The 18,671-nt window shown below is 34.6% G+C and overlaps 1 protein-coding gene across 3 annotated transcripts in view; it reads left to right on the top strand.

Moving 5' to 3' along the window:
• ERGIC2 (ERGIC and golgi 2) overlaps positions 1-18,050 on the top strand; it is a 41,233-nt gene extending 23,183 nt beyond the window's left edge. For all 3 annotated transcript variants that reach the window (XM_049882738.1, XM_049882740.1, XM_049882739.1), the window contains 7 exons: positions 579-674; positions 8,273-8,328; positions 9,219-9,317; positions 11,817-11,914; positions 14,531-14,693; positions 15,929-16,011; positions 16,171-18,050. In XM_049882738.1, the coding sequence (XP_049738695.1) occupies positions 579-674; positions 8,273-8,328; positions 9,219-9,317; positions 11,817-11,914; positions 14,531-14,693; positions 15,929-16,011; positions 16,171-16,233 (658 nt within the window). In that variant the 3' untranslated portion in view covers positions 16,234-18,050. The remainder of the gene's footprint in view (positions 1-578; positions 675-8,272; positions 8,329-9,218; positions 9,318-11,816; positions 11,915-14,530; positions 14,694-15,928; positions 16,012-16,170) is intronic.
• Positions 18,051-18,671: the final 621 nt, after the last annotated feature.

Genomic DNA, 18,671 nt, shown 5'->3' with positions numbered 1-18,671 from the left:
ATGTCTAAGTTTTGGCTAGGAATTTTTTTTTTTATATATATATATAATTGCATTTTTTTTTCTTTTATACATTTAGAATAGTGGTATTTGGAAATTCATGATCATGAAATGAAATCATGGAAACCATTTAAATTTAAGAATATATAAGGAGATTTTACATTTACTTAAGAGAAGAATGTCACTGTATCTTTGAATTTAGATGGCATCTCATTTTTATTCCCATTTTCCCCTCCTCCTTAAAGTGCCAGAAACAGAAGAAAGCATGTCTTTGTTGGACTAATTCTTTCTTTTAATTTTTTCTTCTGTCATTGGGTTTAATCGGCTAGTTAGATTTGAAGAACCATGCAATTTTAGATTTGTGTAAATACAATGGTTATATAATAATGTTCTTCCATTTTATAGATGTGTGATTTTTATAAATTAAAGGACTTCAGAAAATTGCTATTCTCTTTTTAAAATTTGCAACATTGTCTAAAAAACACCTGAGGAATTTTTCTCTCTCAATGAAATTTTCCCACCATGAAATGGTGACTATATTGAATATGCCTTGAAAATCTTAATATATCTTGTTGTAACAGGGAAGATGATTCATCCCAGCCTCCAGATGCTTGCAGAATTCGAGGTCATCTATATGTCAATAAAGTAGCAGGGAATTTTCACATAACTGTGGGCAAGTATGTTCTTTTCACTTACTGAAAATACTTTAGACAAGGTGGGAGCTTAGTTAAACGTAAATCTTCGCTAATCAAATAATATGAAAGATTGCTTAAAATGTGTGTATCTGTAGTTTTGATGTCATGAGGTATTGATGTTTGGGGCTTCAGTCTCAGGCCAGAAAAGATTACTAACTTTAAAAACTACTTTAAAACACAAGTAAAGCAATCATGTAATATTTTATATATTAAATTAACTGTAGGTAAATCCTAATTAGAACTTTTTGATTGCCAAGTTTCAATACCAGAAAGCTCTTATCTAAACATTTTGTTAATTTATTCATTTTATTGGTATGGTATTAGGTTTTAGTTTTCTTTTACTTTTCGGTGGTACTCATAAAAATGTGATCCCAGACAAATATTTTCACATTGTTAAAAATAAGTTTCCTGGGTGGCACAAACAGTTTGTGCTTGACTACTAACCCACAGGTTGGTCGTTTGAACCCACCCAGTGGTACCACAGAAGAAAGGCCTGGCGATCTGCTTCCATAAAGATTACAGCCATGAAAATCCTATGGAGTAGGTCTACTCTATCACACATGGGTCACCGTGAATTGGAATCGACTTAACAACAATGTTTGGTTTTTGGTTGGGCTAAAGTTAAATTAGTTAAAAGTTAGGGGAAAATGACCACCTACCTTCGTGAGCAGCACTCAGCACTGTAACTCTCATATAAGTAAACACTTGATACATTTCTGAATCAGTGAGCAGATACCCTTCCTCCTTCCGTCTTCTCTCTTTTTTTTTATTTATTAAATATAGAGCTGTATAGATGAACAATTTTTTCTGGTAAAGGGACATTCTTTGAGTCCTTGCTGTGTGCAAAGTATCAGACTAAGGATAAAACAGTGAAATAAATGGAGAGGGTCTTGCCCTTATGGCACAACATTTGGTGAGAGAATCTGAGCTTAATAAACAGTGAATTACATTATTAGGTATTTAATTATAGTTGTATTGAGGGCTATAAAGGAGAAGTATGACTGATAAGAGACTATGTAACGAGGTACCTGATATACTCTATAAGTCAGCGAAGGCTTTATTGAGGAAAACCTTTGAACACTAGTGGATGATTGAGGGATTTAATGTATAAAAGAGAGGAAAGGCATTCCAGGCAATGAAGTAGGAAAGATCATGGCTGAGGGGTAGATTTTTTTTAGTATAGAGATAGCATTAGACTTTAGTGAACAATGACTTTGATGTTTACAATTTGTAGACCGAACAATTATTTGAACTCTTTGGTCCTTCTCTCCTTAAATTTCCATGTTTTGTTGTTTTATTACTGTTGCCAGGACCCATTCTACCTGGTTTCCCGCCACGTGGCTGGGAACCTTGGAATGTTTGAGTACTACCTCATCATAGAGGTAGTACATATTATTTGGCTCAAGGAAATTTAGAAAAAAACTTTGCATCATTGAATGCAAACAATTCCCTAATCTAAGACTGACTGAAAAAGGGAAACTTCAACAAATATTGTATGAGCCTATATTATAGCTTTTCTTTTTGTCCTATTTGGTCTTTCCCAAATTCACTTCTTTCTCCATGTAACAACTCATATCATCAATAAGAGAGGCAGAAGGTAAAAGCATTTGGTATGTGTCATCTCTGGAACATTTTATAAGCCTTCTCTTGATTTTTGGTACTAGGTGTTTCAAGTTCAATATTGATCTTTTTAAAGATCTCATTACCTCTCAGATACAATGCTTTTCTCAACTATAATGTAAAAGAAAAATAAACAACATGATTTATAGCGTAGTAATACATATTTCAGTATGCAGATGCCTGAGCATGAGTACGCTAGAAGACCTAATGAATTAGACAGATGCTTGCCACCTGTATGTAGAATCATTAGGTGTACAACAACTACAGATACATACTGAAACAAATATATTGGCAATTCAGATACCATGAGTGGCATTTCTGTGGATGAGATGCCATTCTGTGATAGTCAACAACTCTTTGTAATAATGTGAACAAAGTATCTTCCCTCAGCTTCCTGAGAAATTTACAAAGTACTTTGTAAAATGGAATTAAGTTCTAGACTCAGAAAATTATAAATAGGTTTTTCACACACACGAATGTCCCTTGGACATTCACAGGGGAATTGTTTTACTGCCCAGTGCATTGCAAGATGCCTTGCTTCCCTTACTGCTGTTCACTAAATGCCAGTAGCAGCTCCTCCCTAATAATCGTGATAACCAAAAGCGCCTCCCCCGGTCCCTCACCGATTTTCAAATAACCTTTCCTCCAAAATAAAAATCAACAGACTAGATTCCTATCTGAGAGGTAAAAATGCAATGTGCCAAGAAAAAAAAAAAAAGATAAATTCTGAATCTCTGGCCTCACCATGGAGAGTAACTAGATTTAATTTGATTAACTTTTAATTTTTTTGAAAGACGCTTGCTTACGTTGTTATTTCATAAATGTTTGTGTGCATTTGTTAGAGAGAAAAGAGCAAAGTACAGCTTAAAAGGGTTCTCTTTTCCTCTCAGAATAAAATCCTGGGTGGTGAAAGAAACTGTCGATGTAATTTGGTCATTCAGAAAATTACTCTTTCTGAATTTGTACCATTTGAATGCTGTAGCTGGAATACTGGTAGAGCACTGGTGTCAGTGGAGTTAAGAAAATAAGCTACAACTCTAGACTTTCTCTATAGTAGGAAGTTTGAGGTAATATACATCGCCGTAAACACAGGATTTTACCAGACCGAAATACTAATCGTTCCAGTGCATAAGGGAGATGTTTTACTGCACAAGATTTTTATCATACTTTATGTTGGATGTTACTGTATTTTCCTACCCATTATATTACTTGCCTTTTGTTTTTTTCTTAAATGTCCAGTCCTCTGCTGAGTACAACATAAAAAAAATAAATAAATGTGTAGAACCAGTAGGGCATTTAATTGAAACCAGACAGTGACATTTATTTGGTTACAAATAAGTAGAGAAAGAAGACTGTTTTGGGGTGGCGGGGGGGAATTTTTATTTCCACTTTTTTTAGTTAATCGTTAGAACTGGTAACTGGGTAAAGCGGGAGTGGGGAATAATTTCAGGAAATCTCCAAAGTGATGTTTTGAAATTTTTTTGACCAGGAATGAGGGAGGATAGTAGTTATTCCTGAAAATATAAAGGAATAAAAGAACCAGTTAAAGCTGCAGAGATAACAATATATAGCAGAACAAAGGGCAAGGCTTATTGTAGGCGTAGGCAAACTATAACCTGAGGGCCAAATCCAGTCCACCACCTATTTTTGTATGGCACATGAATTAAGAATGGTTTTTACATTTTTTAATGGTTGAAGAGGTATCAAAAGGAGAGTAATATGTCATAACACATGAAAAACATGAAAGTCAAATTTCAGTGTCCGTAAAGTTTTATTGGAAGACAGCCATACTAGTTTGTTTACATGTGGCTGCTTTTGCATTACTTTGCCAGAGTTGAGTACTTGTGACAGATTATATGTGACTCTCTTCATCACTTTATGCTGTGGCTTGTACACTGCAATTCAGTGATATAGTTATAACTTGATAGCATTACATGCCATGTGTATTGCTGTACTGAAACTTTTTATTTTTTATTCCTGTATCAAAACAAGAAAAGAGAAATATGGACTTTGAAATGTACTTTTAAGGCATAGCAGAGTATGAATTATTTTGTTATCAAATTTGACCATAGAACATTATGTTTATTATGCAGTGACACTATAGCTGTGCTAAAAGAAATACAATATATATCAAAATTAACAAACTATTTAGGTGAAGGGAAAGACAACACACAATACAGGAGAGGTCAGCACAACTAGACTAAACCAAAAGCAAAGAAGCTTCCTAAATAAACTGAACGCTTTGAAGGCCAGCATAGCAGGGGTGGGGGTTTGGGGACCATGGTTTCAGGGGACATCTAAGTCAATTGGCATAATAAAATCTATTAAGAAAACATCCTGCATCCCACTTTGGAGAGTGGCGTCTGGGGTGTTAAATGCTAGCAAGCGGCCATCGAAGATGGATCAATTGGTCTCAACCCACCTGGAGCAAAGAAGAATGAAGAACACCGAAGACACAAGGTAATGATAAGCCCAAGAGACAGAAAGGACCACATAAACCAGAGACTACACTAGCCTGAGACCAGAAGAACTAGATGGTGCCCGGCTACAACTGATGACTGCCCTGAAAGGCAACACAACAGAGAACCCCTGAGGGAGCAGGAGACCAGTGGGATGCAGACCCCAAATTCTTGTAAAAAGACCAGACTTAATGGTCTGACTGAGACTAGAAGGACCCTGGAGGTCATGGTCCCCAGACCTTCTACTTGCCCAAGACAGGAACCATTTCCAAAGCCAGCTCTTCAGACAGGGATTGGAGTGGACTATGGTATAGAAAATGATACTGGTGAAGAATGAGCTTTTTGGATCAGGTAGACACATGAGACTATGTTGGCATCTCCTGTCTGAAGGGGAGATGAGAGGGTAGAGGAGGTCAGAAGCTGGCCAAAAGGGCAGGAAAAGAGAGAGTGGAGGGAAGGAGTGGGATGTCTCATTAGGGGGAGAGCAATTAGGAGTATATAGATAGCAAGGTATTTATAAATTTTTGTATGAGAGTCTGACTTGATTTGTAAACTTTCACTTAAAACACAATAAAAATTAAAAAAAAACTAAACGCTAATCACAATATTCCTAAGGCACAGGAAAGCAATGTTAGGAAAATTTAAAAAATTTATAATGGAATATCTCTGTACAACAGAATGTTTTTCATAAAAATGAAAATGAGGCAACTGCAGTAAGTTTCCAGGTGGTTCAATTTGTTAGCCGAGTAAGGAAAGCCATTTACTGAGAAGTTAATGAAATAGTGTTTGATTACAGCAGCCAAAGAAATGTGTCCAGACAAAGTAAAGTTCCTAAGACTATCAGCCTTTTGGCAAGAAAAGTTCCTCCAACTTGAGGGCATTGAGAGCAGCATTAATAGCCAATTAAAAAGGAAGTCAAGTGGTTTCATGGGACATCCCAGTTAATAAGCCTAATAACATATTGAGTGCTTCCGTTCTACCTCCTAGTTGGTTGTGTAGTTCCTGGGGTCTTAAAAGCTTGCAAGTAGCCATCCAAGGCACAACAATTGGAGCATCTGGAGCAACAGAGGAAGGAGAGTCAGGAATAGGAGGAGGATATGGAATGTGTGGCTGATTGCCTCCATGAACAACTGCCTCCTTTGCCATGAGACCAGAAGAACTGAATGGTGCCCAGCTACCATTACCGAATATTTTGATCAAAGATTCTACAGAAGAATTCTGATCAAAGGGGGAAAATGTAGAACAGAATTTCAGATTCTGACAAACGTCGGACTTTCTGGAGCCATGGAGGCTAGATGAGCCCCTGAAACTGTTGCCCTGAGATAATCTTTAAATCTTAAACCAAAAATGTCCCTTGAAATCTTAAAACCAAACAATAGTTTAGCTTAACTGGTGAAAATGTCTGCCTTGAGCATTGTATTCTATTAAGAACTATCTATATGGGATCAAAGTGACAATGGCAACCCAAAAGATAGATAGGAACCTTAGGGGGCAGCGAGTTTATTATGCCAGTGGAGCAGGAACAACTCAGAAAAGGAGGGTGAGAATGGTTGCTCAACTTGAAGAATGTAACCAGTGTCATGTAGAAACTGTTGAACTGGTGTATGTTTTGCTGTTTACATTCTCAACAACAACAACAAAATAAAATTTTAAAAAATCAAGGCAAATGATTTTCAGTGATTTTCCTTAACTCTTGAGTAGTTGACAGATGTGCTCAGTTGTTGTTATTTAAGGAGTCAATACTGAGCTTGAAGTAAGTGAAGAATTAGCTTCAATAAATAACGTGTAGAAAAACTACACACAAGAATATTTTCAAAGGAGTTTAGAGAACATAAATTCAGTACAACCTGAGGTGGAGCCTGTTAAGATGTATTTTAACTGATGGTGGTAAAAATGTGTGTGGGGTAGAAAAAGGCTTCCTTGAATAAATTTTCAAAGTTATGAAAATATAAGTTGCTTGAAGCCTGTGGTTATTCCTTATATCATCAGCAGGTACTTTATAGAAAATGTTCGAATCTCTCGGGTCTCCTTGAATCAGCAGTGTCATTGGTGAACTTCACTTGCTCTGGTGGAGTTAACCATTGTCAGTTCCATGAATTTTTGTCAGAAATAAAAGCTGAGCCCCCCAACTTGCCCCACTCTGTAACAGTTTGATGGGTTAGCAGTGGTAAAGTTTTATTATGATTTTTTTTTTTTTTTTTTTAGCTCAGGACCTAGATTGAAATTTTTCTAAACAAGAGTAACTGCCATCAGCCACTATTAACAAACTGAATAGCTTTGGGAATTATTTTTGTACAGACTTGATAATGTTTCTTAATAAATTTAACCTAAAATTAAAAGGCAAAAACTGTGCTTATATACAAAACTTACACTGTGATAAAATTATTTCAATGACAGGTTTTGTCAAGCTGCTGTATACACTGCCTGATCTGTCAGTAGTTAAAACAAGACTCGAGATCTCCATTCCCACACTTGGATGTATTTTGTGTGTGTGTGTGTGGTAAAATATATATAACAAAATGTTTGCCATTTCAGCCATTTTTAAGTGTACAATTCTGACATTGATTACATTTACCATGTTGTGTAACCATCACCACTATCTGTTACCAAATTTTTCCACCACTTTTTACAGTAACTCAGTGCACCTTAAACAGCAGCTCCCTATTACCCTTCCTGCCTGTCTCTGGTAACTACCAGCTAGATCTTGGTCTCTATATTTGCCTGTTCTAGATATTTCATATAATGTACTCAAATATATTTTACATACTTGAACTGCAGTTCCAGCAGTGTTTTTAGACCTTGATGCAAGTGCAAAGGAAGTTTTCATATTTCAAAATCCATTTAACTGTATAATCTAGAAGCTTTTTCCTTAATTGGGAATGATTAATCTGAAATGTAATGACATGTTAAAAGACAAGCATCAAAAGAAAAATCTAATAAGAGTTCTGTAAATGCCTTCTAAGCAGTGAATATGCTCAGTTAAAACATATGCTCATGGATTGATATGTTCAAAGATGAAATATGTAAAACCTCATTAGAGATCACCATTAATAAACATTTGCGATCAGTTTTGAAAATAGGGAACACTAACTAAATGCCAATTAAGTGAAGTATTTTCTTCCTGAGATAAAGAATTCCATTCTTGTCCCTAGTATACCTATATTATAAAAAAAATTATTCTCAAGCATTAAATTTTGAATTTAATAAAAAATTTGTGAAATTTGTTTTCTTGGTATCCAAGTAATTACATAATATACATGATATTGCATCTTGGTCAACAAAGCCTATAATATTATATGGCTTTTTAAAGAAAAAAATTGGCAATCTACCCCACCCCCAGGTTTATTGCTGAAATGAGTAGGCATGTCTACTTAAATCATAGGACAAATGCATTCTTGTATTGTTTTTTAGTACAAAAAATTATAATTTAAGAAAGATCCATTTTCTGACTTTAGTTATGTATTAAAATATTATTTCTTACTCTCTTTTTCCTCCTTTCAGGGCAATTCCACATCCGCGAGGCCATGCACATTTGGCAGCACTTGTCAACCATGACTGTAAGCAGTTTCTGAAAAATTTCTTGTGAAGATATCCTTGAAAAGAAAGTGGTGTGCTGTGTGTGCATGGGTCTGTTTTAATTTTAGTTTACCTACAAGGTCGGGCTCTGAAAGTAGGCTGTTGTGAAAACAGATGTCCAAAGAAGAAAATAAATGACTAAAGATTCTAATCCATTTTCTCTCGTCTTTAAGCTGTCTGTATTTGTAATAGGTCATAGTTTCAGAAGTTGCTGAGGTAGGAAGGAAAGCTTGAATGTACTTTGTATTACTTTGTACATGTTTCCACTAATTTTTATGGATTATAATGTATGTGAAGATGAATTTATAAATCTAAATATGGACATATATGCTTGCACATGTAAAGTATTCAAGTTATTTGATATAATGATTGTCATAAAAGTTAGTTTTTAAAGTCTGCTTTAGAGAACAAAAACAATACATTCCATGAGAAATTCATTGTGGTCATATATAGCAATGGTATATATTAGAAGTATGTCAGATAGTGACATACTTATATGGCTACGTGAAGGTCATCTCAGTTGTTCAGACAACATAGACCTTTGCTATATGATGATTTAGACTAGATACTACTGTGTTTTTAGACATCGGGGTTAGATGTAATATCATTTCTTAGAAGTTAATTTGCATGTAATTAGAAACTTTGAGGTACAACTTTTGTCAGAATTTACTTTCCTTTTATACTTAATTTTTAGTTATTCTCACCATATTTGTATGCATTTTTCTCAGAATAATGTAGTTTTAAATACTATTATAGCTGCAGATTTTAGATATTTTCATTCGAGCATAGATAAGATTGTAAACCAGTCTCTAACGTGTGGTTTGAGTAATAAAATTTCTCTACTTAGTTGGTTCTATTTTTTGCCTCTTAGCTTACAACTTTTCTCATAGAATAGATCATTTGTCTTTTGGAGAGCTTGTTCCAGGAATTATTAACCCTTTAGATGGAACTGAAAAAATCGCTGTAGATCGTAAGTATTTTATAATCACCTTGTAGATTTGCATGCAGCAAATTGTTTTTAAAACCTTAGTATTAATACATTTTATATAATCCTCTCCTAACTCCCGTGGAAACCCTGGTGGCGTAGTGGTTAAGACCTATGGCTGCTAACCAAAAGGTCAGCAGTTCTGATTCACCAGGCACTCCTTGGAAACTGGATGGGGCAGTTCTACTCTGTCCTATAGGGTCGGTCGCTATGAGTCGGAACTGACTTGATGGCAACGGGTTTGGTTTTGGTTTGGTAACTCCCTTGTAAAGATGATCTCTAAGTTGGTTGATGAATGAGAAATGCATGGGAAAGGTTCGTTCTAGTAGTGGCTGAAATTTGAATGTTAAAACTAAGCCATTGTTGTTAGGCGCTCATAGCAACCTTATATGTAACAGAATGAATCATTGCCCAGTTGTGCGCCGTCCTCACAATCATTGCTGTTTGAGCCCGTTGTTGAAGCCACTGTGTCAGTCCATCTCGTTGAGAGTCTTCCTCTTTTTTGCTGACCTTACCAAGCATGATGTCCTTCTCCAGGGACTTGTCCCTCCTGATAACATGTCCAAAGTAAGCGAGACAAAGTCTCACCATCCTTGCTTCTCAGGAGCATTCCAGCTGTACTTCCTTCAAGAACAGGTTTGTTTGTTTTTCTGGCAGTCCATGGTATATTCAGTATTCTTCGCCAGTACCGTAATTTGAGTGTGTCAGTTCTTCTTTGGTCTTCCTTATTCATTGTCCAGCTTTTGCATGCACATGAGGTGCTCAAAAATACCATGGCTTGGGTCAGGTGCACCTTAGTCCTCAAAGTGACATCTTTGCTTTTTAACACTTTAAGGAGGTCTTTTGCAGAAGATTTGCCCAGTGCAGTTTCTTGACTGCAGCTTCTGTGGGCATTGATTGTTGACCTAAGAAGAATGAAATCTTTTGACAGAAATGAGCCATAGAAGAAAATAAAGTTGAAAGTAGACAAGAACAGGAGAATTTAAACACTCAGCCACTGCTGAAGTCCATCTTTCAGCCAAAGATTAACCTATAAAATAACCATTGCCGTCAAGTTGATTCTGACTCATAGTGACCATGTAGGACAGAGTAGAACTGCCCTGTAGGGTTTCCAAGGAGTGACCGGTGGATTCGAACTGCCAACCTTTTGGTTAGCCACCAAGCTCTTAACCACTGCGCCACCAGGGCTCCAGCCAAAGATTAGACAGATCTGTAAAACAAACAGTAACACACATGAGAACGTGCTTCTTAGCTCAGTCAAGTATATGGGGCCAAATAGGCAACACCTACCCAAAAGCAAAGATGAGAAGGCAGAAAGAGCTGGGAAAACTGGAAGAATGAGCACAGGGAACCTGGGGTAGAAAGGGGGAGAGTGCTGGCACATTGTGGGAATTGTAACTAATGTCACAAAACAAGTTGTGTATAAATTTTTGAATGAGAAACAAATTTACACTGTAAACTTTCGCCTAAAGCACAATACAACTAAAGTAAATAAATAATTGGGGAAAAAAAAGAATATAAACCTTCTGTAAATATGAGTATATGAAAGATGAGTGTATTAATAGAATACAGCTGTGCTTTTGCATATTCACCAAAAAAGAGAATAAAAACAAAAAGAAAATTTTGACATTTTAAGAAGAATTTTCTTCTTTTTAAGGGTTACAGATTTCTAAAATGCATACTTACCATTTTAGAGGCCTCTGAAGAATTTTACAAACATCAGAGACTAGAATTATTATCAAGTGATTTAGTTATTAAGCATTGGAAGTAGTACCTTAGATACCTTTTATTAATGTTCTTTCATCTTCTGCTCCATTCATTATACTAGTTTATCCAAACATGGAAAGGTTATGTTCTTAGTTTTGCCATACATCGTCTGTTCTCATGTTTCCTGAAAGTTTTTGATTGGCTTCCTGCTCTTAAATAGTCAAATTGTGTGACGTGCCCCACCCATCAACACTTTTAAGGCTTCCTCTGCTACTACGAAATTAAGGATTTAACTTTTCATTTATTTAAATAGATATTCTTTTAGTATTTTACTCCCGTAGCATAGTTTTATAATCAGATACATTAAAGAAGTTTTGCGTAGAATATGTGTCTTGTGGTAGTTATACCACTGTAACTGTATTTTACTCATTAGTGTCTTACTATGAAGACATACCATTTCTATTTTCCATATTTGATGAAAGAATGATAATCATTATAAAGGATATCTAAATTACTAGTTCACCTTTTTTTTTTTTAACATCTTCTAATATATGTGTGTATGCCTATTTATGCTTACTTAAAACTAGTTTACCAAGTATGAGTATATTGCTTTCATTGGTTTTTTCTTTAAAAATTGTTTTCTTTGTTAAACACTAAGTCATAGGTAACATTAAATTTCAGGTTAAGTATATTTAATAGAAAGAGGATATATTTGGCAGTAGTTTTGTTACTACTGGATTGATGAAAAAAACAGGTTCTTTTTTTTTTTTATTTCAGACAACCAGATGTTCCAGTATTTTATTACAGTTGTGCCAACAAAACTACATACGTATAAAATTTCAGCAGACACTCATCAGTTTTCTGTGACAGAAAGGGTAAGTTGATTTCAGAGTCTCCGTCCTCCTCTATAAGTTTGGAGTTTCAGTTGGTACTCTTCCCCTATTTAAAGATTTGTGGGAAGTTTTGAAACGCATTAACATATTTTAAGTCAGCATTATATCAGAAAGTAATATTAGTTTGTTGTAGTGCAAAAAAAGAAATAGTTTTTTTTTTTTTTTTAACCTGAAATGTTTTATATTCAGTTGAGATTTAAAATTGTTGAACTATGGTAGTATTAATTACTTTATTCTTAATTTTGTAATTAGCTTTTTTATATCTGATGTAAGCAGTTCTTATCTTCTAGCAGATTATCTGACTTCTGTGTTGTTGTTTATTTTTTTTAATTAAAAAATATACCTGTTCTGGAGCAGGCATGGTTACTGAAATAACAGGTAGAGAGGGTTTGCCTTCTAAGTTAGTGCCTTGTACTTATCTGATTGTGTGGAGGAGTGTTCTTCAACCTCAGAGTGGGGTGACTTTATAAATAACTACAGGCAATGAGGATCAGAGTTTTGAAACGGGATAGTTTAACAGATTTCTCATCTCCTTTGAGGCCTGGTGGTATAGTGGTTAAGAACTTGGCTGCTGACTAAAAGGTCTGCAGTTTGAATCTACCAGCCGCTCCTTGGAAACCCTATGAGACGGTTCTGCTCTGTTTTGTAGAATCGCTATGCGTCAGGATCAGCTCGATGGCAACAGGTTTTCTGAGACCAGGTTTATTTATTATTGTGTTTAAGAATTGTGAATATTCAAATATTAATATCCAGAAGATTTCCAAGGCAAAATTTTAGTGCTTTCCTCCATATGGTGTTTCCTAATGATAGTGTTATAATGCATGTCAAGTCCTCAATAATTATAGAATTGACTTTGCTGTTTGCAGTGTGTAGGGGTGATGTGTCATGTGTTGTAACTTTTAAATGATTCAGGGTGAAAAAACATATATAATGTGTGAGTGTGTTTACAGCTATATACCGTACTGTGCTTTTCAGTATTTCTGTAGGAGTGGAGAGCTACCATTTCTCACGTTTAAGATTGGCAAAAATTGGAAGATCAGAAAATATACACAGTTGGCAAGGTTTTGGGGGAAACTGGCACACATACAGTACTATCGGAATGCATAGTGGCATAGTCTCTAAAAGGAGTTTGGCAGTGTCGATAAAATTACATATGTATTGATCCTTTGTCTCAACAATCCTACTTCTACAAATCTATTCCAAAGATACACTGGAAAAAATACAAATGATGTGTGTATAATGCTATTCATTGTGTTATTTGCAATAGGAGAAGACTAGAAACCAAATGGTACATCTACACATTGGAGGGGTATGCAGCTGTTAAAAACAAACCAAAAAAAAAGGATGAAGAAACGCTCTCTAAAATAATCTCTGGAGTATATTTTTAAAAACATCAAAAATAGCTGAGCACCAGAGCATTTGACCTTTGAAGAAATGTTTGTGTTGATAGGGTGACTAAAACAGTTATATTTTATTTAAAAAAATAAATTATGTAACTGGAGCTGATAAAGTGAGGTGGTGTGGGACTGACCTTCACTGGTTCTGGCACCTAAAGGGAATCATTATTGTCTTTTGTTACATAGACATCCTGATCCCAAAAACACCTCGCCATATAGGTGGTGACAATATATTTAATAACTCTGGCATGATATCAGACATTCCAGAGCTTTAAGATAAAGCTACTTTATTGGAAACTTGATCAATGGCTTATAAGATTCTGTTGTGCTAATGGGGAAAGGAGTTTTGTAATGCCCAACATAAAATTGTTTTGATTTTCTTAGGTGATAGCTGACCTCATTACTTGGATTCTTAGGTTTGCAGTATAGTTATCCTGCCGCTGTCAAGTTGATTCCGACTCATAGTGACCCTATAGTGTAGTTATATCTTAGTAAAAATAGGTAGGGACTGGCACAAAAGTCATAACAAAGCATTATGGTAGCAAGTTGTTCAAAGCTTTTTTAGAAATTTATTAAAAAGTTTGCAAACTTAATTTTTGAAATATAACCAGGATGGAAAGAAATACAGTATTTCTTTGCTCGGTATATATATTGTGGTAGGTTTATAAAGTTAGTTATATTACTTTTGATAAAAAAGAATTCCTTATTAAACTGAATTAATAGCTCAAGTGTTGATATCCTTCAAATCACTGCATTATGTTTTCTTCCTGAACTGTATCTTATATAGTTTAAAAGGGACAACAGGAAGTGAAATTATTTGTTTTTAAATCTGATTATTTAAATGACTGAAAGTAAATATTATTATGTAAATTCCTAGCAAGGAAATATTACAAAAAATATGTCAACCTGTAAACTTAGTTTTTGTTGATTTGGTCAATGAAAAAAGTGCCTTACTATTCTAAGCTTTTGAGCTCAGTAGAAATCTTGAATATAAAGTGACTTTTTGCTAAACATACAAGGAATACAGAATAATTTGATTGTCTCTGAAGGTCTTATCTACTAGGACCTTCATAAAGAAATTTGGATGTCCTAAATTTGGAAGGCTGAAGGGCTTAATATTGACTGTATACAAGTAACCAGATGTATGAATTCTGTCTGTCTTTTCCTCCTATCTCCCCGCTTCCTTATGCCTTCCTTTTAGGAGCGTGTCATTAACCATGCTGCAGGCAGCCATGGAGTCTCTGGGATATTTATGAAATATGATCTCAGTTCTCTTATGGTGACAGTTACTGAGGAGCATATGCCATTCTGGCAGTTCTTTGTAAGACTCTGTGGTATTGTTGGAGGAATCTTTTCAACAACAGGTTAACATTCATTTCTTTTATTACCTAATTTCTAAAAATGTTGCTTATATTGAAATCAAGGTACTTTTACTGAAAGAGGCAGGAGATATACACATTCTCATGTTTTGATATCTAAAAATTCCAAGGCTTTAAAATTATATTGATTAGCTATTAAACAACTAAGTTCACTGTATTCAGTAACTTGAGGGAGATTGCATTGTATGTTAGAAAGATCCTGGGTTTTAGCGTCAGGCAGAATGAGAATTTAATCCAAGTTCTGCCGTTTACTTGGTGGTAGTCTTGGATAAATTACTTACCTATTCTGAGATTGTTTCCTTATCTATAAAAATGGAAATAATACCTAATTTGCAAGTGTGTTGTAGTGCCCAGACAGATATTTTATTCATCATTTAAGATGTTTTTAAATGTATATAAAATCTGATCTTACGATACTTTGAACTACGTAATATGTAAAATCAGATTTTTTCCACCAATACCATTTTTATGACTTCCTAAATTTCTTAGCTAGGATTGGAACGTGGAATCTTTACAGAATAAAATTAGAGAATTCAAAACAGAATTTCATAATTATTGATAAAATTACCATATTATAGTTCTTTTGTTTAAGACATAGCAAATTACTTTCCTTATCACTAGACTTGTTTAAGTAGAGCATTAAGTGGTCATTTGACTGGGATTTGAAAAGAGGATTTAAATTCCTGTGGGATTTTAAATTAGATGATTGCAACTACCTTTTTGACGTAGATTCTGGGATACCTGCAAAATTTTAATCATGATAATTTGAGACTTAAGTGCGGTAGAAAGGAAACAGTTTTTTCATCTCCAGCCCCTAATTTATATACTTTGACTCATGTTTTGTAAATGAATAAATAGCTTTTTTAGTAAAAGTCTTTATCACTGCTTCATTTCAATTTGTGGTGTTGATATTTATTTATTTATTTTTTAATTCTGTGGGTATGTGATATATTCAGCACCCTTGAAGAGATTACTTTGTCAAGATGATGAATTCTATGGCCTTGTGATTTCAAAGAGAGATCCAGTTGTCTGAAAATTTAATTGTCTTGATTATTTTCAACTGTGGAAGTGAATAAAGCAAACTTTGTTTTTTTCCTTAACCTATCCCAATAAAGTTAGTTGACTTTTTTATTCTTACATAGTAATTTGGAAAGTGATTTAATTGAAAACATCTGCCTGTTTTCTGGTGATGTATTATATGAACTTATTGTTTATTACAGGCATGTTACATGGAATTGGAAAATTTATAGTTGAAATAATTTGCTGTCGTTTCAGACTTGGAGCCTACAAACCTGTCAATTCTGTAAGTGGTATAGTATAAAGAGCGCGGATATAGAAGCCAAAGTATCATTGTTAAGCTTTTGCTGCTCAGAAAGAAATTATCCAAAATAAATCTTTGTCTTTAAAGGAAGTAGTGTAAGGAATAAAGCTAATGCTTTGGTCTTTTTTTTTTCCTCCCTAGATCCCCTTTGAGGATGGCCACACAGACAACCACTTACCTCTTTTAGAAAATAATACACATTAGCACCTTCTGAGCAAAGGAGAAAAAACTTTTTGCCTGAGACCGAATACCTTTTTTAATAGTAAAATATTGTGCAATATATTCAAAGAAAAGAAAATCTGAATGAGACGCAGGAAACATACCTATGGAAAAAAAAAAGAAACCCCAAACTGAAAATCTGTATATGTTCTGTCTGTTACAAACGTCCTAGAAGAAATTATGCCACTAATCAGTGATTAAGCCCAGCTGGAGTATTGCCCTGAAGATGACCCCTTCTGAGACTTTCACAGCAGTGGGGCAGGATCAAAATCAGACCTTGCTTCTTGGTGACAAAAAGCCTGAAGGAAAGACTTCAGACACCTCTAAAGAAAAAGGCATTGATAAGTGCAAATGTTTACGCCCTTTTGTTTTTAAAAGATATGATGTCAGAATAAAATATGGAAAACATGGAAAACTAGTCTAGACTTTAAAAACTTGTGATCAGGTCACACTATTAATAAAGGAAAACAGGGACTAGTCCCTATGTTATAGCCATATTAATGTTAAGCCATATCGACAAGACCATTTATCCAATAATTTGGTCTTATGAAGGTAACTGCTTTTCTCTGAACTCTGGTTATTGACATTTCTAACTCTTCAGAGTCTTAGAAGACTAAAGTAAATTCTACAGGGGCAGATACATAGGTACAGTGATACGTAACAAGTATCATTGACAGATTTTATAGTAGGAGTTTATACATGGAGAAGAAAGCACATGTTTTTAGAAGATGTGAAGCTTCCTAATTTGATCATTTTAGTATTGGTAAGCTTGGGGGGGGTAATATAAAAATTCACTTCTGATGTTGGAAGTTACTGGTTTGTCAAATATTAAGAGAAAAAGGAGGCATGTATAGAATATTTTATACATGTTACAGTGAGTGCAGAATGGGGTAAAATAGAAGAATGAGGCAGATATTTAAGTAAGGCAACACAATGTCAGACCTGAGAGACACTGTCAATGTCCATGAAACTGTAAAACTAGATTACAGAAGTATCTGCATTCAGGATACCCTGAATGTGACTGGTTCTGTAGTAGAGTGTATTCTTCTAGCTTTCTTACTATTTATTTAAGGGTCGATTTTAAATTCCAGAATATGAGAGATTGAAAATAATGAGAGGTCGCTATCACTCAGGTGCCATTAAAAACTATATTTGGAGTGTGTGTGCCAACATCACTTTTTGTAATACTTAGAAGAGTCGTCAGTTAGTCCCCATAAATTTAAATCATTTAGGCAAACGGGGAAACAGAGTCCCAGGTAAATAATAAGGTCAAGACTTTAAAAGATTAGATCTAAATCCTGGCTTTTAAAGAATGAGATGTCGTATGTTATAATTTTTTTTTAAGATTGAAAAAAAAAATTCCTAAAAAGCAGTTAGGACAGACTTAGTATCATGAAGAGAAGGGAGGATAATGACAAAACTACTTTGCAGTAAAGTTTATATTGTATGATATTTTGCAGAAGATAACAGAAGCATTTTTGTTTAAAATATACCACTTATTATTAAGAGTCATGAAGTTAACTGATTAATATAGATGACATAACAAACCTTGAAAGGTTTTTGAATAACAAACAAAAACAAAAAATAAATGTGCTTTATCTGGGCTTTTTTTTTTTTTCTTCAGCTGTTATTTTCAGTAAACTTGGTCTAGGAAAGAATAGAACAGCTCTCAAAAGAAATTTTAATTGACAAGAATTAGAATTTTAGCAAATTGTGACTGAATGTTGGTTCTCAGAATCTGTATGTCAGAAAATTTAACCAAGTTTTAGTTTTGTTTTTAGTGGGGAAAAAACGATTTTCTTTCAGTTAGTATTATAACAGCTAAGTTCTTTAAAAAGAATTGTTAAAATTGTTTTGGTACTTAAATATTTTTTTTACATGTTTTCCAAATACCATATTAAAATTTTAATGGAATTATCCTCTCCCAGTAAGATTGACTATAAATTTTTAAAGATCAAAATCCTGTTTTGCCATTGATTTCCATTAAAAGTTAAGAAAAGTTTCCATGTGATACTCTTCAAATAGGATCAGATTTTTGGCCGTGAAAGTACTAAGATCCTGGCCAGCCTGGCAAGTGATGAAGTATATCTGCATGTTAGGATCTTTTGGGAGGTTTTGACCTCACCAAGTGTTTCCTTTCCTTTGATGAGAGTGCTGTACGTCTGACCTAGCTTTTGTAGAACTTTGCCCTGGGCCTGGGAAGTCTCCAGCCATAATATCCAGCTTTATTACTCAACGCTCCTTTTCTTTTCTTTAGTGTATTTATGATATCTTTATGAATGTACTGCAGCCAAAATGTCAGACCTCAAATTATGTGAAATGGATTTTTTTTTTTTAATCATTGCCTACATTGGCCTATAAAAAAATTAAACATTTAGGTGACTATTTCCTATAGTGTTTGTGTATTTCAGACTACCTCTTTG

Source organism: Elephas maximus, chromosome 4 (genome assembly GCF_024166365.1).
Source record: "Elephas maximus indicus isolate mEleMax1 chromosome 4, mEleMax1 primary haplotype, whole genome shotgun sequence".
Lineage (NCBI taxonomy): Eukaryota > Metazoa > Chordata > Mammalia > Proboscidea > Elephantidae > Elephas > Elephas maximus.
Note: the sequence above shows the minus strand (reverse complement) of the source record. Positions and strands in the feature narration are given on the sequence as shown.